Genomic DNA, 21,696 nt, shown 5'->3' with positions numbered 1-21,696 from the left:
TTGTGCTAGTTCTGTATCGTTTCTATGCACGTTTAACTGTAAAATCCCAGGGGTGCATCTTATCAAACTAGTCCTACAACAACTGCTGTGTTGGTGCTTCTTGGGTTGAAATGTTGTGTATCTCACTCATAATACAATGTATTCTTTTGGGAAGCAGCTTCCTCAGCCATATTTGATGAGACCTTTTAAGCTTGTGAGTGAAACATACAGTAGATTGCAGTGCGCCTCACAAAGATTTTGTTTGAGACCTGGTAGGTATGCCTTCAGCCCATGACCAAAGATGCTTTGCTTTCAGGCTGTTACTGAAATCCACCTGTAGATGTCTCAAACAGTTTCCCAGTCATAAATCCAGAGCAAAAATAACCAGATCTTTCTCACACTGGAGTTCAATGAGAAGGAAAATTGACAAAAACACATTTATTCAAGGAATCTTAAGATACAGACAGATGACAAATAGACAAATTTCTTTCACACATCCACACAGATGTGGGAACACAAGATTGTCCAAAAACATTACTGCATTGCAGTTAAATGCACGCAGAGACAGGATAAAGCTTTAGTTGTAAGGCAATTTGGCAATTCCTATGCAAAAACACATAAAAAATTTTATTAGAGTATAGGCCATTGTACAGGCCAATGTCATTATCTAGAACATGTAAGTGGTTTATGATGTAATAAAGTGAGGCACCATGTTTCCAGGCTATGGGCCAGCCAGAGATCTTTGAAAGCAATGGGCCACACACATACTGTAGAATGAATATGTTTTTCCTTGCCACTTCACAAGAATACATTTTCCTGACATTTTGTTATAACATTTGCAACACTTTAAACAGGACCATTGGCAGGACAGATCAGGGACCTGACAAAATCAGCATGCTGGATGCCCTGTTAAGAGTACCTGGTCAATCATTTTGGCTCAAACTATAGCAGAGAAAGGTAAAATCCACCCATTCTAGCTTCAAAACAACAAAACTGGGTTGTAGTAAAAAAAAAAAATACAACACATAGAATTCAATGCATATCAGCCATCGCTTGAGACATGTATACACACACACGCACACACACACACGCACACACACACACGCACACACACACGTTTGAAATGAAATTTCTTTCCAACATTTTTCTGATGAAACAAAACAATAATAAAAAAAACATAATTTGACCTTCCTCTTTAGTGATTTAAATATTTTTTTGGTTCACAATAGCATTCACCTCTCTGCTTTAGTAGTAACAAGCAACAATGTGTATCTCTCCAGTTTAAAGCCTTACAGGCATATTCAGAGACACAGTGATCTGGGCAGAGGGCCATCACTCGGCTGGCATCTAACATTCTCCTAACACCGTGGTGACAGCAGCTCACCTCGCGTTTTCAGCGCTGTGCCTTTTTCATGCAGGTGAATCAACATAAAGTTAAGAGGAGCAGCAGTGTTGTGGTTAAGGTTGTGGTGAGGCGCTCCGCAAAACCCCCCGAAAATTTTTACCCGTAAATCCCCAGAAGCCGCAGGTGGCTTAGTGAGCCAAATGCATACGTACAAAAAAATGAACATCTTTATTATTGATAATAGCAATGAAAATGACCTGTGTGCGAAAAGGGGGAGTTACAGAGAGCCCAGGATTGTCTGTTCATCGAGTCTTTTCCCATGATCCTGTACCGTTGTAGCTATTTTCTCATGATGCTATTTTCCGAGGCCAGATGTTGACCCGTGTTTGCACTAGAAGGAGAAAGCCACCTGAGACGTAGAAGCCGCGCTCTAGCTCATCTCCATTTCCAGGCCTGAAGACGACTTCAGAGGGACCGAGTCAAACCCGTCAGACGTCCTCTGTGGAAGCACATGCAATTTCAGTCAGCACTGCAATTTCACTCACTGATGTGTTTCATTATAGATAATCAAATAACACCAGTAATCCATGGACTGGTTGCATCTCAACAAATTGTTAATATATTATTAATGTACAAACAACACCATGCAGTTTGTATTAAGGATTTCAGATGTCATGGCCAATTATATGATGGCACATGATGTTGACTTATGTGAGTAATTTGTACTGCCACCTAGTGGAACTTCTGTGAGCAGCATAGCGAGCTACTACACAAAATAATTGCAGGAGAGAAATCAGTAAGTAACAAATAATTATAAAGAGACAAGCTTCTTCACACTACCCTTTCTTCATGCTAAAGATACTTTTTCCATTACATAATTGTTCAGAATGATTTGAACAAATCTTCAGTCAAAGATACAGTATCAAAGGAACATATTTCCTTTTAGTTGAAATGGACACAGAGTCCAGTGTAGGTCCTGTATATACACATGAATCCCTGCAGCCATTCAGTTCTTGCAATTTTATTTAGTTCATGTCCTATGCAGTTTTCCTATTCCACATTTATGTACAACTCATGTGCACTGTTTAATGCGACACCCACTACCTTTTACCTAGGCAATTCAGACAAAAGTACTTTTCTCTAGGGAGGTAAAGCAGCTTCCAACTTTGACTTGAACCTGCAACTTACTGGATACAAGCCCAGTCCCCAAAGCACACACAAGTGGGGCGCATACCTCTCGGGAGAAGGACTTGATCTTTCCAAAGATGGATTTCTTGGTGAGGTAGATGAGGTCGTCCTCAGCGTCCTCTCCTTCCATGATGGCGCAGCTGTCCGCGGTGGGGAGCTCACACTCCTTCTCCCCAGCGCTCATCATCAGCTTGGAGTACTTATACTCCAGCCTGCAGAGAGAGAGAGAGAAAGAGAGAGAGAGAACATTGATACTGTCATGAAGACTTCTCTGCTTGACACACTCATCACTACATAGAGTTCTTCAAAAGACACCATTCACATAAACATAATTCACCTAACACTCCCAAAAACATCAACCACTAAACACATCCAGTAATGTTCATTAAACACTCCCCAGAACACCAAGCACTAAACACTCTCAAAAACATCATTCACTAAACACTTTTCACATAGAAAACACCTGTTCTTTTCCATCACCGCAAACTCGGTCATTACAGCCTGGCTGTAATTGATTAGGTTACAACATTTATTTTTTCAGACAAAGTGCAGTGCTGTCAGCATGTTGTCTTTGGTCTTGCGACTTTGTCTTCAGTCCACAGTGGCAACTTTCACCATCGTTATACATTTCTGATTATGTAATGCACTTATGACTCACCCTCACATGCTACCATTTATTGCTCTTACAGAAATCTGTTCATCACACACAACTGTTCACTGCAAATAGAACAATTTCTCTAGCACATACTACTGTTCATGTCTCACACAGTGATCTCGTCATCACACGCTGCTGTTCCCTGTTCATAAAGCGATATAATAATCATTCACTGCTGTTCCCTGTTCAGGCTCACTCTTAAGCTCACTCACTGTTGGTTATCATTGAGGGTGATGCAGCTACTAGAGCCACACACACACACACACACACAGAGATACTTACTTGCGTGTCTTCTTCCAGAAGTAGCAGCTGATGGAGACAAGCAGCAGGGCAGCGACAGTCCCGGTGGACACCCCGAATTTCAGCCAAAAGTCCAGGGTGACGCAGGCGGTCACTTTTTGTGCCGGGAGGGACACCCCGCCTGTGCAATGCTGGGGCTCCTGCCACACGTAGGTGGTCCTCTGCAGCACACACAGGCACACAAAACACCCTCCATTAATCAACCAACCAATCAGCCAGTAACTCAGTCCAGAAGCCAACCAATCAGACAGTCACGCAGTCAATTAATGTATCAATCTGTTAATCAATCAATCAATCACATCAGTCAGCCAATCAGGCAGTCAACCGGTCAATCAATTACACTTTAGAAAATACAAGGTTTTGTTGAACACAACACACAGATCTGACTGCAACACAGTAGTAAAAAAAAAAATATTGATCGGGGACTGTAGAGAACTGTGAGTCCCCTAAGATGGAACAGAACAAGAGAGGGAGGATGAAGTGACAGACAGAAATCAAAGCACGAGGAAGCAGAAGAGAGGAAAATAACACGGAGCGCTATGTGCACCGTGACCAGAACCTCTTTGGGCAATTTCGAAGAAATTTTAAACCAGAGAATATAAAGACAACATCTTTATCCCACATATACAATCAGTATCTTATCAACCTTGTAAAACCCATAACATGCGCAAAATTTTGGAGTAACATGCGATAGCGTACAGGTACAACTACAGCTAAATCTCCTGTACTTTCAGTCCTCCTTTGCCTGACATAAGATTTAGGGGTTCTCACACCTATATCCTGTGTTTTGATTACAACAAGAAATTCTGTGGTAAGTGATATTTGTTTCAAGATTCTAATGTGAAATCATGCTGCTCCTTTGCATCAGGTCTGATATACCTATGACTTCATACCTGGTGATATTTTTACAGCCACATGTAAACAATTGCTCAGGTGTACAACACCCAGGTGAGGTGATGGACGGCTGGGGCAGCCCTACCTGGATTCCTTGACTGCATGCGCTCACAATCTCCTTGTAGTTGCTCTCAGAACAGAGCGGGCAGGCGTGCTTCGACCGCCACAGGAAGTGGAAAGAACACCCATCACACGTACCCTCAGAGCAGTTACTGCGGAGAGGAAAAACAAGAGCTTTGTGAACATTTCTGCTGTAAGGCTACTTTGTCATTTGAGTCAATGACTGATGGATCTTGTGAGAAATTTGGTAGTTATTGAGAGAATCTGCTCTACTTTGTCTTCTTATTTTGTGCTGATACCTAAATTTATGCTCACTAATACAATTACAGTAATTACAATGCTGTTTGCGTCAGATCTGACGGTTTCCGTTGGCTGCAGTCATTTTTTCTCACCACTGGGGGCAACTCTAGCCACACGTTTCACCCTGACAGTTCACAAGGGAGAAAACATACGGGTTCCACCTTAGCAGTCATTAACACTCCATTCAGTCAGTTCTGTACCTGGGCAGAGACAGATGGCCTTCGTCAGACACGGTAGGATCACATCTCAGTCTGATAGTGGTTGATCTCCCGTTCTTACATGCCTTTGTTGCTTCAGCAGACCTGCCAACACAGCCAGCCAAATGATGACTCACACACACTCATCAGTACAGTCAAATTTAAAGTCACTTGTAGTAATCTCTGTGGGATGAATTTAATTCTATAGTCCAATGTTTTGAAGAGGAAACTGTTTGATGTTTCCTTTATATATTGGTATGCATCTGTATTACTGTAACAGTGCCCCCAACCATCCCACTCTGCTTTTTGGACTTAACTTTTAATAGCTTATTTAAGCCAGTTTAGATAACTATCAAAAATTAAACACTTTAAAACAACTAGCAATAAACTGTGTTGCATTTTCTGTGTTAACTGTGATTGGCAGCCTGATGTAGTATCCTTTAAACGCGTGTGGAGCTACACTGAGTAGCAAAGGTGACACCTCACCTGTAGAAGAATATGACATCTGGCAGGCTTGACTCTAAGGGGAAGTAATGTGTAGGGGAGGAGACCTGATCCAATGTCGTCTCTGTGGTAACCCCTAGGGAAAGGGCAAGAATCCAACTCAACAGCTCATTGATTTTCTCATGGTATCTACATCCTGACAGAACATCTCAGAAACTAGTATTTGTCAAAAAAAAAACAAGTACTGGTGCCAATGCATCGACACATTGCTTTTTGAAGGTCTGAATTTCATAACAATAAAAATAATCATTGCATGGCAAAATAATGAAAATTTTCAGAGGAGTAATAGCTGTCCTCTAAGCCCTTTAATTTTGACATTTTTCATATAGGTATTCATTTTTAATTACAGGTTGTGTTACAGGCCATCAGGTCCAGGGCATTGACCTCTGTAGTGATTGGTTAGTGACAGTGATTACCAACATACCATATCCATGGTGATGCCTTAGAAACAGTGATTACCAATATACCATATGTGTGGTGATGGTTTAGTCACAGTGATAGTGGTTACTCATATACAGTATCTAATGTGGCGGCTTAGGCATACTGGTTACCGATTAGCGTGTCACCAATGCTGAACGGCTGCGAAGACACCACACTCTGGCCTCTCACATCTGAAGGCACCACGGTGGCCTGGCAGACATGACTTCTAACCTCCTTCCTGCTCTCCGTCACATTGTCCACACAAGACGCCACACTCCGGCCCTGGGGGGTCACAGCGAGAGGACCAGTCCTTCAGTCCCACCCACAGTTGGAACCAGATCCCTCCTGGGACCCAAAATTGTCAACGTAACAGCCAGGTCATCTATTACTGCACTGCTCTGTGGCTCAGGATTGGCTGGTAGGTCACAGGTATAACTGACTCTGAGTAAAAGTCCAGGGAGAGAAAGTCAGTCACTAGCATTAATTAAGCAGTCACTGATGTGCCCTTACCTCCTCTCCACACAGGCCAATACTGAACTGGTGGAAATACCGCAGGCCTTTGCTGGTGAAGCGCGGGCCACTCTGAAAGACGGTGGCATTGGCCAGCGGGGAGAAGTCGTAATGCGCCATCTCCCCTCCCGCCTGCGGCAGGTCCAAGTGGCAGTCGCTGACACAGGCCGAGTGAGCCTGAGGGAGAAAACAGTGGAAGGGAACACAGGCAGTGAGCGGGAACACAGGCAGTGAGCTGGAACACAGGCAGTGAGCGTGATTCAGTGAGAACACAAGTAAAACGTGGAAGCATGTGCACAAGCAGGATCTCAGTATGTGCATAAAGACCATTTCTAAGAGTGCACGGACTTCAGTACACTAAGGATCCCTGATTTACGTATTGTACAAGCACGTACAAGAGTCAGCAAACAAACCACACCATGGATCATGGAGGAATGAGGAGGAGGAAGAGAACGTTGAGTAGGAAGCAGAGGAGGAGAAGGAGGTGAAAGGAGGAGCACTACGAGAGGGGACGCCTCCTGCCTTGTTGCTGTGGGTGTGGGGTCCGCAGGGGATGCACGCGCCCTCCCCCACTGGCTGCTGGGGTCTGATGAAGGTGTTCGGCGGGCAGCGCCGGCAGGCGCCAGTGATGTTGTTCAGGTAGTGCCCCGGTGGGCAGGGCACGCAGGCGGAGCCCGACTGCGAGGATCCCAGGGCACAGCGCTGGCACTGCGAGGCCACCCCACCAATCACGTTGCTGATACGGACGGCGTAGATCTTGGCGAAGTCGGAACTGTACTGCCTCTCCTGGAGTAGGGCAGTAGAGCAGGGCAGAGATTTCAGCCATGACCAGCTGTTATATTTAACCCACTTGGGTGTCAAAGGCTGGTCATGTGACTAAATCTGGTCATGTAACAAATCTAAGCTAAGGAAATGTCTGAGAAATATAACAGGAAGAGAACCCCTGATTGACACCCTTGCAGAAACGTCTTACAATAAAAGCCAATTAACAACAGCATGAGACTAATTTACTGGGGGGCTTTCAGGAGTACAATGGGATATGTGTGATATGGGAGAATGGCAGGCACCTTGTGTCATTCACTGCTGCTTTAGAGAGTGCTTTGAAACTGCTGCTGTGATAGTGTGTCTCACTGATAAGACTGAGGCCAAATGACATGGGGAAGGAGTCATCAATTATGAATTGTGAAAACTGTGAAAATTATGAAATGTGCAGGAGAAATCTGCACATTAACTCATAATTGTGAATATAAACCACATGTAGTGCAACAGACACGGGTGCCTGTCTCTGGATCTCCTTCCAATCAGACTCAGTCCTAGAGAATATTGTAATAATAACGCCAACAACAACAGCAATAATAGCGATAATAATTATAATAATAACACTAATTGCGCATGACGTTGCCACATTGTTAGGGCAGCATTGTGAATACATTATGTGAGTGTGGCGGTAGCTTTGCTTACTGTGGTGTAGCCCTCTGTCCGCTGGAAGGCCCAGGTGAAGCTGACCGTGTGGTTGCTCTTGACGATGTAGGAGTACGACTGCTTCTCCCTGGTGCCACCCCAGTGCTCCACCACCTCGTTGTTCCTCTCGCTGTACCCCTGGAGGGGAGCATCACCAAAACTCGTTTTAACGGAACATCGAAGCCTCAAGGAGCTGCTGCCTGGATATGATCTGGACTTATGTCATAAGCATTCGCTGCGATATGAAAATGGTCTCGTTCCCATGGATCACATGCTAACTTACAGAAGTACATTTCTTCTCTGTGCATCGTCATTTTCACGGCTTTACTTTTTGGAAACGACAACAAAGTAAAGGCTTTTACTTTAATAACCAGTGCCCTGTACGGTTCTGGGATGTTATATTGGAATTGACATACATCATGTCTTACTTTGTCCTATTTTCTGCGAATGTTTCTTTAAGCTCAAACCAAGTCCAAGAGAACAAGATAATTATACAGAAGCGCTGTCTTTCTCACCGCCATGAAATACAGCACGCAGTCAGCAGTGCACTTAGTCTCAAAGACAAAGGAGATCCTGGACAGTTCTGTGCTGTCTGCATTCTTTGCCACTGAGTGGGGCAGCCTGCAGGGGGCACCAGAGAGACAGATGTGAAGAAGAAGCCGGTGAGACACAGGATCATTTCCTCAGCTTCCACAGACACAGAGGGTGAAAACATGTCCTTATGTCTGGATGTGAAATGCAATGTACCATGCATTTTCAAGCACAATATGGACATCTGAGCCTTATGCATCTCTGTGCGGCATCAAAGCCACCCTTTATACTGGTGGAAGCAGCCAATGAGCACAATGCAATGGTATAACTTTCGAAGCAAGCAGTAAAGCACTGCATTTATGGGAGCCGGGGGTCTCCTAGCTCCGACTGCAATACTCTGAAACATCTTTGAGTTCATAGGGATGGAGCTGTGTCTGGCATTGTGATTCCCACCTGTACCCTGGTACCGAGAGCGTCAGCATCATGTAGTCGGAGTCCAGGTCCCCCGGAGTGGTGTAAATGTACTCTCCTGCCACCTCCCACGCTGTCAATACAGTGAGCAGCCATTCAATAACCAGAGCCACGCACATCACTCCCACAAACTCAGACCAAGCCACGCTCACTCTGCTCCACACCATGAGATTAATGAAGACAGAAAACAAGGTGAAAGGTCATAAAAACTAATTTATACAGACAGAATATCTGAAAGCTGAGATTACATTACATTTACATTACATTACGTCATTTAGCAGACGCTCTTACACAGAGCGGCTCACTTCAGAGAACAAATTCCTATTACCATTAGCGGCATTACAGCAACAGAGGCATGGCACGTTTCTAAGTGCATGAAGAACAGCACGCACCACAGTAACAAGGCAGTGTGGATAATGCATGCAGGGGCAACTTCACGCCCAGCAAGAGACAGAACTATCCCAAATGAAGAGACAGAACTATCCCCAATGAAGAGACAGAACTATCCCCAATGAATGGCGCCTAAGTTCTAAAATGATAAATACGCAACCATTAACCTCTGTCACAATATCGGCATGCTTCATTAAGGTTTGATTTTCACTTCTAGTTTTCTGTATGAATATATGCCCACAGTGCCCTCTGAAATGACACCCAAACAAGCATTTGCTGTTTGGGTCAGACGGGAGCAAATCTAGAATCTAGATAGCCACTGAAACAGCCGCACCCTACGTTGTGAGGGGACAGAGGTACCACAGACAGGAGGCCCTTACCTGTGTCCCTCTCGGAGTCGCTATACTCCCGGCTGTACACCGAGCTCCTCATGTTGTCTGGCATCCTGTTCCACCACTTATACTCATACCCAAGCATGGACTCTGTCCCAGCTGGACACGGGACACAGACTGCAAACACATGGGGAGGGCATTTTATTATTATTATTATTATTATCCACATGTTCATTTGTATATGAATTCTGTTTTATTTGATGTTTCACATGAGTGGCAGGCAATGGAATGGCTATTATGCCAATGTCATAAAATAAACTGCAGTTCTGTTGGTTTTATGCTTCTGGTGAGATCACGTGGGTAACCTTAATGTTCCTTGCTCAAGAGCGCCCTCGTATTTGTGTACGCTGTCATAGCACCGCATACATTTCACACAACCCAACAATACAAGTTTTAATCACAGCACTAACCCAGCTGGTAAGGGGATGCAGGGATAGGCTGTGAGGCTACAGGGTGGGCTGTAAGAAATTATGAACCCCAGGGGTGGGTGCGTACCTGTGCCATTGGAGTAGGAGCCGTGGGGGCATGGCTCGCAGACAGAGGCGTTGTTGGGGAAGAACCCCGGGTTGCAGGGGGGGCAGTTCTCCATCTCCCCCGAGGCTGGGAGCCTCACCGCCCCTTCTGCACTTTCACTGCAGATCTTTGGCTCGATCCACTTGTACATCTGCTGGGTCTGGGACACATGGGAAGAAAGAGGAAGTGATTGCGTACTGAGCAGGAAGTACAGTTCAGGTATATGACTGCATTGATCACCAGGGCTCTTACACAGGAGAACCATCTGCCAGACATACTGTATATTCTTAAGATCCCACAATTAGGGAAACAATGGGTAAAAAAACACATTTTATGCCATGTAATAGTTTAAGAAAGAAGTGATTATGAACTAATGGAACAGACCCATGTAATATGTGAAATCCATGTGAGAGTGCAGGTGGTGGCGCTACGCTCTGTGTCTCTGGATCAGAAGAAGGTGAGTGGCAAATTCACATCTAGCTAAGGTCTCCTGTGCTCTTTAACAGGAGCCTGCACTGTGTGGCCTTCCATTACAGAGAGTCTGCCCCCTTTCTGACAGTACCTGGCCATTGGAGTCACAAGGGGTGTGGGTGTAGAAATAGTCGTTTGCTGTGCACGCCGGCCGCAGTTGGCAAGTCCCAGAACCGATCCCTGAAACACAGGGACGGGAGTGAAAGCAGCAAAGGAAATGGTCAACACATACAAAAAAAATACAACGGGCAGATCAAACTGGACAGTGTACTGAGGCAGCCGTAACACCACATCTGAGCATGTTTATCTAGTTTTTTCTTTGAGTCTTCCGTGTAATTGCAGGCTCATTCCTGTGAAATGTGCTTGTAATAAAATACATCTTTGTTTTAAATTAAAATAAAACACATCCGACTGCAGACCTGTCGGTTCTTAACTTTGACTTGAAATTTGTTGGTATTTATTTTGTAGCACTTATTCCACACTCAGTATGGTACTGGTTATTACAGCAGTTTGCAATGACCTGACTCACGCTCAGAGGTGGACTTTCATATTCGGTATGTACTGTTGTTCATGTGGCCCTAGTATGTGCACTATGATGGCTTTGCTTTGAATAAGAGCGTCTGCCAAATGTGAATGCGGACGGCCTGGGGCAGTGCTCAGGGATGGCAGTGTCATTCTGGAGGAAAAGAGCACAGTAACTGCACTCTCTGTGTTCCCGGTGTTTGCCGGTAGGGACGACAGGTGGGCTCACCTGCGTACTTGTCCGAGTCACACTGCTGGCACACGGTGGCCCCCTTGTTGGAGTATGAGTTGAGGGGGCAGGGGGCACAGATGGCAGAGCCCGCTTTGGCGCTGTAGGTGCCAGGCTTGCAGAGGAAGCACTCTGATGTGTAGGCCACACCTGCGGGGGATGGTGTTTCAGTAGTTATATCATTCTCTTTTTGAGTTCAGAGAGCTGGTGCCCGTCATTTTGCATTCTGTGACCAATGTGCTTGGGCATACAGAAAAGCAGTGTAATCACGTGTAACATTTTACTTTGAATGGACATTTGGGGATGGGGACTCACTTCAACCATCACTGATGTTTAGCACCCAGCCGACTGATGCACGGCAGCCATTTTGCAATCATATGGCCATACTGAGAGATCCTGATTGGAAATTTGGAAAATTTGGAATTTGGAAAATTTGGAAATCCCAGGACACTGGGAAACCCATGGCACTTCATTGGATAGAGTCTATTTAACTGAATAAATTATTCCCTCCCTCCCCACCTGAGCTGATGCGTGGTGAGTATTCTGGTGCAAAGTGGCTGCCCTGCAGTAGTCAGGTGGGTGCTACACATGAGTGACCGTTGAATGTCTCATCTGAACAGCTGGAGTGACCCACAAGTCAAAGGGAGCTTTAATGAACCAGAAAGAAAGACTACCTTTAATGGCGATGTTCCGAACCAGGACAGGTTTGACCGCGTTACTGACCAGGGAAAATGCAGTGGTTCTCCAATACAGCACGTTATTCCCGCGATTGAGCTGCACCTGTACAGGTACCAGCACTAGTGTCACTCACTGCCTAACCAGACTTCCAGGACAAGAGGGATGAAAAAGCACTAAAGCACTACTGACATTCAAGACTCTACTGAGAAAGGGGAAAATCCTACAGCAAACGGTCATAATCCCATATCTTCATTTCTACACAGCCTGAGAATTAATACTAAGTCCTACACTGCTGTCATTACAGATCCAGTTATAGTAAGCAGACAGGCCTTGGTGATTGAGTATCTGACTGTACACGTTGAGTCATTTCAGGCTGTGCGTATTTACACAGACTCACATAGTGCGTATTCCAGTCGCCTTCTGTGCTTTTCATCCACCGGTTCTCTGATTCTGTGGACTGGCACTGATCATTCTGAACCTGCCACAAGAAACCAAGGGTCACATTCACTTCACTTCACAACACAACACATTCTCGACCGCCATAGGCATTCATTTTAACCTAAATACAAAGCGGAGGTAGGAGACTACTAAAATGCAGCATGTTAATCAACTAGAATGACTTCATTCCTCATCAGCTGTACCAAACTCCAACTTTCCCAGGTTAAACGAGAAATGGTTAGAGGGTCTACTTTTGCTATTGTAACACCATTATGAGTTATAACAAAGGACAAAGAGACACATGTCAACAGTTAGAAGGGAGCATATTTATTTAAGGACATCAGCTAAAAGAAAGTCTTGACCTACTTACCTTTTATCAAAGCATTATTTCCTCCTGGCCAGGTAGGCAACTCAGAAGTTAATGTTTGACATCTCGTACACATTCAGGATCAAATAACAGGATAAGATCTGCATCCACCACTCTATGAACTCTAATATTTGCCAGAACCAACACAACATTGCTCTGATGCAGCTCGGCGAGCAGGACTCACGTAGAACTCAAAGAAGATGCTGTTGTCAGGGTAGAGGTACTCGAAGGACACGGAGCCTGTCTGCTTGAGGCTGACAGCGTAAGTCAGGGTGGAGGTGCACTCATCCAAATTGGAGGCAATATAGTCACCTTTTGGGACCCAGGTGGACCTGGAACCATGACAAGGAGCACTCATCAGTGACGCGGTAGTTCTTCCAGGTCAGCACATTTCCCATCAGCCCTGGCGTCACCATGCAGCAGTGTGGGCCAGTAAAAGACCCCAACACTGGATGCGAATTTCAGCACCGAATTCGACCAACACTGGTGCTTCACATTGACTCACAGTCAAATGAAAGTTCACTATGTCAACTGGTTCTCTTAGTTCTGTGAGTTTTTTGTTGTCAAAAAGAATGAAAAGATTTGTCTTTGTGCTGAAAAACACACTTGCTTTGATGATGTTTCAAGTCCCGGCCCACGTGCATCTCTGATCTTGTACAAGACACTGGATAGAATAGAGCTAAACAGAATGGTAAAACTGACCTGATGTAGTCTGTTCTGTGCACGAGCATACATGATATGGGTAAAACATTTTTACAATAGCATTTTTGTTATATAAGCTGATTAAACATCAAAGCAATATGGTTTAAAAACGCTGGTTTGAAATGTTGGCTCTCTCACCCATCCCTGAGTTATCTTCCCCCCACCCGCCCTTCTCGTGCCCCACAGCAGTACTAACTTGGAGCAGTTTGCGTCGATGTTCTCTACGTTCATGTCCATTCCATAGCTAGCGAAGCCTGCCGGCAGCTTGTCCCACTCGTCGAACCTCACACCGGTGCCGAGAGAGTAGGTCCCAGCCGCACACTTCTGGCACTCCTGGGTCTTCATGTCCAGGAACTCACCCGCCTCGCAGGAGAACGCTGTCAGGGCAGGGGGGCACAGCCAGAGGTACAGATGTTACTGGGAGAGGAGACGGCCAGAAACTCAAAGCAGGTTCAGAGTGGCTCTATATAAGCGCTAATGCTAAATTGGTCCTCTTTCAACTTAGTACGTGAATTTTACACCACTCTGAACCACGTCTGATGAATTTGCTTTGGCCTTTTTGTTATGATTTTTCTGTATACGGGATATCTGCTTTGATCCACTCGTATCTTTGGAAGGTGCACAGTGTCCACAATGCTGTGTGACGTAAACCAAAAGCAGGTGCAGATTATGTATGTCAATGGTGGTGGCTGCCTGCTTTGTGTCGATGCTAATGCTAATTAGCATACTCCAACACATGATGCAAATGAGTTAGACACAGCAGCTGATAAAATTGGCAAAAAAAATGGCACGGGGGGAGGGGTGTAATTTAAAAACACAAGTCATGAATGTTGCCTTACAGGCAATGGAAAAGAAAAAGCTGTAAATGGTCGAGTTGTGGTCAATGTGTGGTACTCACAGCATTCTGTGCCTTTGACCGGGTTAGGGAGACCGGTGCAAGTTTCAGGTTTGTTGGGTATGGCCACTCTCCAGCGAGACCCCAGCATGTCACAGTCTGTGTACTCAAAGTGGTAGTCTGACTGCAAAACAGAACACACACACACACACACAATCTGTAAAACATGACAAAAACTGTGCACTCAGAGTGGTAGTCATCACCTTTCATATTTGCTCTGCAGACCATCTCCCAGGTGAGTTGGATAGCTTACATCAGGATGTTTACTGAAGCATTTATGCATAAAGCACTTTACTCAAGGGAGCAACTGCAGTGCCCCAACTGGGAATCAAACCTGCAACCTTTTGGCTGCAAGACCTGCTCCTTCGCATTTGATCAAAGCACACGTCCCGAGTGCTAATGGCTTCAAATGAAGATGCAAGCACTCACTGATGGTTTGTCCCTACAGAGAGACCTGACTGACTTTGGAAGACATACAGATTACTTCCTGGTGCACAGTTTATAAAGATCACTGTTGAATCCTGTTTTGGTAGCTGCAAAGTAGAATAACATCTATTTTCACATCTTGTGATAGTCTGAGCACTCCTATATAAATTTCTCTGCAAACTTGTTATCCAATGGAATCCAACAGATAGCTGCAAAAGACCATCCCCATCTTTAAACAAGGCACATGGCAAATATTTGCACAGGAACCTGCCTTGCCTGCTGACTTCATTAGCTTCATCAAGGATGTCCAGCTGCTGTTCCAACGAAAAAGAACACAGACCTGGTAGATTTGCTGTATTTAACTCTATCCAGGGCGTCGAGAGTTTACATTAGAGATGAAAAGGGCTGACAGTACAGATCTGTGGGTAAACATTAATACCATTCTTTGAGCTTGTCATTATATTGTAGCAGGCCACAGACACACACCTGCTGCCAACAGTGTTTTGAGGAGAGGCGCAAACACAAGAAAAACCTCTGGAGTTCCTGAGCTGCATTAGCTCTTACAACCCTTATCTAGGCAGATGAGTAAGGCTACACAACACACTGAAAACTAACCCAAAAGGTGAAATATTTGATTGCTATCTATAACCTACTAATGAGCAATTCAGCAACACTTGAATTTATCTTAGCAGTACTTCATATCAGTTTAAAGGCAACCTTTATTAAAAAGGTTTAGTTGCAACCTGCTGTGGCAAATGAAGAACACTGAGCACATTTTTGACATAGGCAGCTCCAGGTCTTTAACCATGTTAAGTGAGCACATTTCAGGATCAAACTCAGATACAACTGAGACAGATGGTAGTGCTTAGACTGGTGGATACAGTCCAGTGGAGGAGGAGCTTTAGCACTTCCAGCTAAATGCTGTTATGGACTTTACATCAGGGTTAATATTTAACAGAACAGCACCAACAAGACTTAAGGCTTCTAGTTTTTGGCTGTGAAAAACATCCCAGGAAACAGTAGTTATCCGCAATTACTGACTGAACAGGCAGCTCCCCCAGTGTGAGGGCAGTATCCTTGTTTATCCACTATATTGTGAAAAGGCACCCAGAATGGTGACAGCCAGTCACCAGGGTCTGTTAGTCCTCTGTTTTTGACATTTGTCTTTTGTGTGCATGATATATTCCGCACAGCAACTGGCTGCTCTGGCACTGAATCTTTTCCTCAACATGCTTGTCTGGGAGTGGAAATTTTCAGTCACAGTACATTGCAAATGGATAACTTGTCTAGATGTTCTTTTCCATTCACAATAATGTCAACCAGGATCAGGTGTGCTTTGCCCTTCTGGAAGCCTTTCACCTTTCATTTAAAAACAGCTGCTTCAATCCCTCTGGCTTGTTCAAGGCTCCCCGAAAATAATACGTCTCTCAGCCTGACCAGATCAAATCATGGGCAAACATTATCGCAGATGCGCTCCATGGCTCCATAGCTGATCCACACCTCCATATTCAAACCGTGAAACCTGGGCAACGGAACAGACTGACCTGCAGATTCCCTCTGACATCCTGGAGACTTAATGCATGTTGCAGCAGAAATGCCCTTCAGTGATTTACAAGCTTATCACAGTGCCCCTTTGCTGTGTCAGATTCAAGGACCCATCATTCTGAATCCAATGGACCATGGACTCTATATAGCTGTGAAAGCTATGTGCAATAGCATTGTGTTTCACATTGTATTGGCTCTGTTGTAACTCCTTGATTTGTGAGTTTCACCTTCGGTCCATATTGCATTCATTTCATTATTTATTTTTCATTGGTAGTTTTGAACTGGATTCATACTTTTCTTGGGCTTTTGCCACAGAAAATTGTACTAATTGTATCTAAAGTTTAAGCATCTTTTGTTTTGAATTAATCTTATTAAAGACCATTCTTGCTACGAGTGCAGACAATCTGACTACTTTACCTGCCCTTGATATACCTGCTGTGTTGTCCTCTGTCGTGTCTGAAGCCACAGGTAAGCAGCTTAGAAGTCATTGTTAATTGAGCCCTTTATTCTTAAAAAATGCAGAACAATCTGATAATAAAATGATTCAGCCTTGGCAAATACCACAGTTACTATGCAAATACACAGAATAAAGAGCGGGCTACCAAGTAGCTGATAACAGCTAAATGCTGAAGTACCTGCAGCGCACCTCGAGAAATACAGGCGTCAGCCTGAGACAGCCTGGCCACAGCTTTTAAATGAGTCCTCACAAACAGCCACAACACATGTTCACTTCACACAGGTATCAGCCAAATGGTGTGTGAAGGAGAGGTCCGTGCTTACCAGCCCCTGATAAGGGAAGCACGGTGAGCTCCAGGGCCAGTGGATGTTTCCACCAGGATGTGTGAGTAAAATCAGCCAAGCGTGCCTTTAAGGGACGAAAGCGTGAGTGGTGTTTTAGCAGTATATGACACTGCACAGCAGTACCTGTGAAGTCAAATTAACAATGCAGAGACAAAGCAGCTCAGGCTCTGACGTGTACGTTAGGGGCTCTTGTGAGAGATTTCACGGCTGCGACTCATCTGGGTCAATTATAGGCACACAACTGGATCACTGCAAAATCTATTCTACCCTTTGGGGAGGCAAGACTAGGGTGCAGCTGCATCTGTCCCAATAATAATTTACCTCTCTGCATTTGTTCCAAAAATATTTTTCATAGTGTTTTTTTTGTTTGTTTGGAACATTATGTGGTCATAAACTAGGTGTAAGCAAAAACTATAATTTAGTCTGTTTTAGTGTGCGTGTGTGTGCACTTTCTCTGGGTTTGTATTTTCACACTGCATTTGCATGAGTGAAGTGGTGTGGCCGGAGGTCAGTGCTATTCCCTCAGCTACCCGTTCCTCACTACCATGTTGTTTCAGTGGCAATCGGTGTGGAGACTGACTGGCGTAACTCCTCAGGATGACCTCTGACTTTCTTCAGTCATTCAGTGGGAGCCCTTACAGGTAACTACATGTTAATATATAAAATCCAAAACAAGACACATATTTCAATACACCAATTTAGTGCATGTATTTGTAGATATTCATATATACCATTTTATCCATGTCATAATTATATTATGAAATGATTATCAAATCCATGAAAGTGGCAATAAATTATTTATGTCTACATTTGGATGTCATAATTTACCTTAACATATTAAAACATATTATGGCATTTTTCAAGAGGCAGGAATATTTTTACATGCAGGGAATGTTGTAGAACACAACCAAAGAGTCTTCCCTTTGTTGCAATGACGAGAGTGCAACAGCCCTTATGTTGGATGTGAGCTCTGATACCGCACTGTCGCCATGCCCCAATGCCTCATGCAAACCAAAACTGCGACATCCAGTCCAACAGCTTTCCTGAGAACCGCTCCGTCGGGGCGCTCTGAAGTACGGGCGCCCTTTTGCATGACGTGGTTCACGTCAGGGCTCCCTCTGTTTTGCATCCTCGTTTTCTTGACAGTTACTGGTGAGCCTGGCACTATCACATGACTCAGCTCCACACAAGAACCTTCTAAAACAGTGGGCAAGCATTTCATGAGCTCAGCTGGCACTCTAGTCCAGAACACCTTACATAGCTTACAATCCATCCACATCATATCACTGGATGGTTATTTAGGCAACTCAAGTTAAATACTTTGCTCATGAGAGTAGCAGCAATGACCCACCTGGGAACTCAACTGTCAGTCTAGAGCTCAGAAGCCTGCTCCTTTTCACTGCTCCACACTGCAGCAGTGTGGAATGGGATTGTGGAAATTGTGGACACGGAAGACACCCCACAGAGATACTGTCATTTTCCTCTTATACAGTACATGCAACAAATAATTGGGCACATCTGGCAAACTGAATCCCCAAAGGTAATAGTTTACTAGGACTAGCAATGGATCCAGAGACTCCTGGAGTTCAAGACCAGGCTTCAGACAACGCTAATTATGCACTGGACCACAAGGAAAATGATGAGCTTATACGGGCTGGATGTCCGGATCTTGTCATTAAAAAGTATGTGAAATTTCCCCTGCAATACAACGACCAATGGAATATCCCAACTTGCAAGCTAGCCAGCTGAAAACATCCTAGCCACAAAACAATTCCCTACCATGTGCTCACACAACAGACATAACTCAGTGACATTGTGCACATGTCCCTATTGTATAAAGAGATGGCGTTATGCTAAAACATTAAGGTACAATGCGTACTCTCCCATGTCTCTATTCTTTTGCTTTTACTGTATGGTTATGGAAATCAATACGGTCAGCCCAAATGAGAAATTACCAGCAGAGCCACAGAGCTGCACTTTTCTGCCAATATAAATGAGTTCTGCTTCAGCTACAGCCAATCAATATTCATTTCTCTTATTTATGGAACATAAGAGCATCTCATGCAATTAGGGCCCTAGCCCCTAGCCTTTCAGAGGCATCAAACAAGGGCTTCTGTCGCCTGTCATAAATAGATGCTTTGCACTTCCATGAGTTTGCAGGGCCCACGCAAAGGTCTCAACACCATGGAGGCTGTTGAAAGCACAGCAAGCTGAGTCTTGAAGGAATTCCGAATGAACACAGCCTGCAGTGCTGCAGATAAAGGTTTCACGACTCAAACTTGTTTGGGTTTCAACCCTTTCAGACCCTTTTGTGAGGTCCGCACAAATGCCCCTGAAACACAGACATCAACCGTTTGAGTTTTTACGTACTTTACAAATATGCAAAGCTGAGACATATCTGGCCCTGAGCACTGCAATGTTAAAAATGGATTTGACTATCTGAAGCGGGTTTTCAAGTAAGACACTAACTAGTGATGAATCACCTTCTGTTGACAGCAAACTCAAATCCACGCCCATTTCTTAAAGCAATCGGAAAGCCCCGGAGTGTTTGACCGTTCAGTAAGTCAACAGGTACATTGAACAACTTTTTGCAACATGTCTGCTTGTTTACCTTGTGTGCTACATCCAGCTTTATGGAGGAAAGAACATTCCTCTTTATTTAACTGCATTCAGCCTAGTGAAATACACTACAACATGAAGAGCTAGCCATGCAAGTATGTCCAATTAGGAGATATGTTCCTAACAATTATAATGCATTGTCCTGTGATTAAAATTAATAATTGTTATTATTGAGATTATAAAGACACAAGGAAATAAGCAAGGACCAAAAATTAAGTGCTACATTTATAACAAGCATTACATTTTGGAGTTGATAAACAAATTCTCTCTAGATATCAATTGAAGCTTCTATCAAATCCAATATGGAAACCAATATGACAACTCTTTTGACATGACATACCATTGGCTGATACTATGTACTGATACATCGGGCTGAATTATACTCTAATAGATGAAAACTGATCATCGGCTATTATACAGATATTGGGAGCAATTTCACTCACAAATAACATCATTTTGTAACACAGAAACACATGTACTTTAGACTGGTGTAGAAGCAGTGGTCCTGACATAAAAGTCCATTTGGAGTTGATGTTCAGAGTCCGATGTTTCTTGTTTGATGTTTTTTTTAGAACAGGTCTTAGATCATGGTCATTTCTGTGAACGTGGCTACCATAAACCTATTCTTTTCTTTTCTTTTTTTGTATACACAGGAACCTTTCCAAACATCTAAAGAGAACAATATCAATCAGTAATTTCAACAGAACAATTTATGCAATAATCTAATTTGACTGAGGAGTTGATGCTCAGAGTATTTTATTCAATTCCTATAGGCAACCAAACTTATTGGCCAACCTGTGTGATATCTTAAGTCACTGGTTGGCCAAACATGCTAATGGTTTCTACAGCAAATCATACGGACCAAAACATACAATAAATAAGTATAGCCAGTCATAGTAATTACATATAAAGTCAGTAATTCCATAACTGAAGCACATTCTTTAGCCAATGTAAGACATAGCCGTTTGAACACTTTTGACAAACATATTATCCTGTACTGTAATTACATTTTGCTCAAGGCGTTTATTCCAAAGGATTGAATAAACACCTTGAGTGAACAACAAAATTTAACACTTGCTAACCATCTATCATTTTGTGCTGTAATAAGCATTAAAGAAAAGAAAAGATCATAGGTTAATCATCATTTACAGCTGAATTAAGTTTAATGGATTATAGATGCAGACTTTTTGTTGCTTCTGAATGGAGACTAACCAATAAAAGTCACATCATCATCCATTTTACAGAGTAGTCAGCACACCTGGAAAAGTGCCATATGCTCCACTCACGGGCTGGAACGCATGTGCCACAGAGTTCGGGTCAATTCCATTCATTTCAATCAAGTCAGTAAATTCAGTGAAACTCAGTTAATACATGCGCAGTTTTCATTTACGTGAATATCAGTTTATCCCCTGAACTGACTGAACTGAAATGGAACTGACCCCAGCTCCTGCAAGTACGGCAAGTTCTGACAGCTGGGCGCCACCAACGCTGAGGAAGTGAACTTAAATCCAGCATCAGCACAAGCCATCACACAAATACACTGAGTCAATTTTCCCAACTTCATATACTCACCGTACACACTCTGCGTATACATTTACATTTGTGAGAGAAACGATAATGCCGGTGCTACACTTACAACTTGCGTCTATGTGCATGGAAGGAAATTAGCCTACCTCTTTACACATGGGTAGATCTCTCGCTCCCACGCCAGGTGCCAGTAGAACAATCCCCATAAGGAGATAAAGGATGCGAAACTTGTCAAAAGTAAGTTGAACTGAGCTTCTGGCCGGCATTGCTTCTTTGGTGAAAAAAGCAGGCATGTCGCAGCCGGGAACGGTAAGAAATACAACGCACGTTGCACCAAGAATGATGTCCCTATTTGTTGAGCGACTG

General features: G+C 43.9%; 1 protein-coding gene across 1 annotated transcript; it reads right to left on the bottom strand.

The window, feature by feature from the left end:
• Window positions 1–1,258: 1,258 nt before the first annotated feature.
• elapor1 (endosome-lysosome associated apoptosis and autophagy regulator 1) lies at window positions 1,259–21,600 on the bottom strand. The gene is made up of 22 exons (XM_036533671.1): window positions 21,477–21,600; window positions 14,416–14,536; window positions 13,714–13,894; window positions 13,000–13,147; window positions 12,408–12,488; window positions 12,007–12,112; window positions 11,333–11,482; window positions 10,673–10,761; window positions 10,093–10,270; window positions 9,586–9,714; window positions 8,798–8,888; window positions 8,329–8,434; window positions 7,814–7,951; window positions 6,875–7,138; window positions 6,353–6,529; window positions 5,974–6,124; window positions 5,405–5,498; window positions 4,922–5,023; window positions 4,447–4,573; window positions 3,450–3,628; window positions 2,559–2,724; window positions 1,259–1,823 (listed from the first exon to the last, which is right to left on the bottom strand). The coding sequence occupies exons 1-22, from the start codon at window positions 21,594–21,596 to the stop codon at window positions 1,755–1,757; spliced, it is 2,967 nt and encodes a 988-aa protein (XP_036389564.1). The 5' UTR covers window positions 21,597–21,600; the 3' UTR covers window positions 1,259–1,754.
• Between the last annotated feature and the right edge of the window lie 96 nt (window positions 21,601–21,696).

This window comes from Megalops cyprinoides, chromosome 7 (assembly GCF_013368585.1).
Source record: "Megalops cyprinoides isolate fMegCyp1 chromosome 7, fMegCyp1.pri, whole genome shotgun sequence".
Taxonomy (NCBI): domain Eukaryota; kingdom Metazoa; phylum Chordata; class Actinopteri; order Elopiformes; family Megalopidae; genus Megalops; species Megalops cyprinoides.
This window is presented reverse-complemented; position numbering and strand designations above follow the sequence as displayed.

Bases quoted from the DNA above. Each gene is read 5' to 3' on its own strand.
- elapor1 (XM_036533671.1), bottom strand. From the start codon at position 21,596: ATGCCGGCCAGAAGCTCAGTTCAACTTACTTTTGACAAGTTTCGCATC. The intron at 11,483-12,006 runs GTAGTCTTTCTT...CATCCCCCGCAG, and splicing joins TCGGAACATCGCCATTAAAG to GTGTGGCCTACACATCAGAG. The intron at 4,574-4,921 runs GTACAGAACTGA...TCCTCTCCGCAG, and splicing joins GGCCATCTGTCTCTGCCCAG to TAACTGCTCTGAGGGTACGT.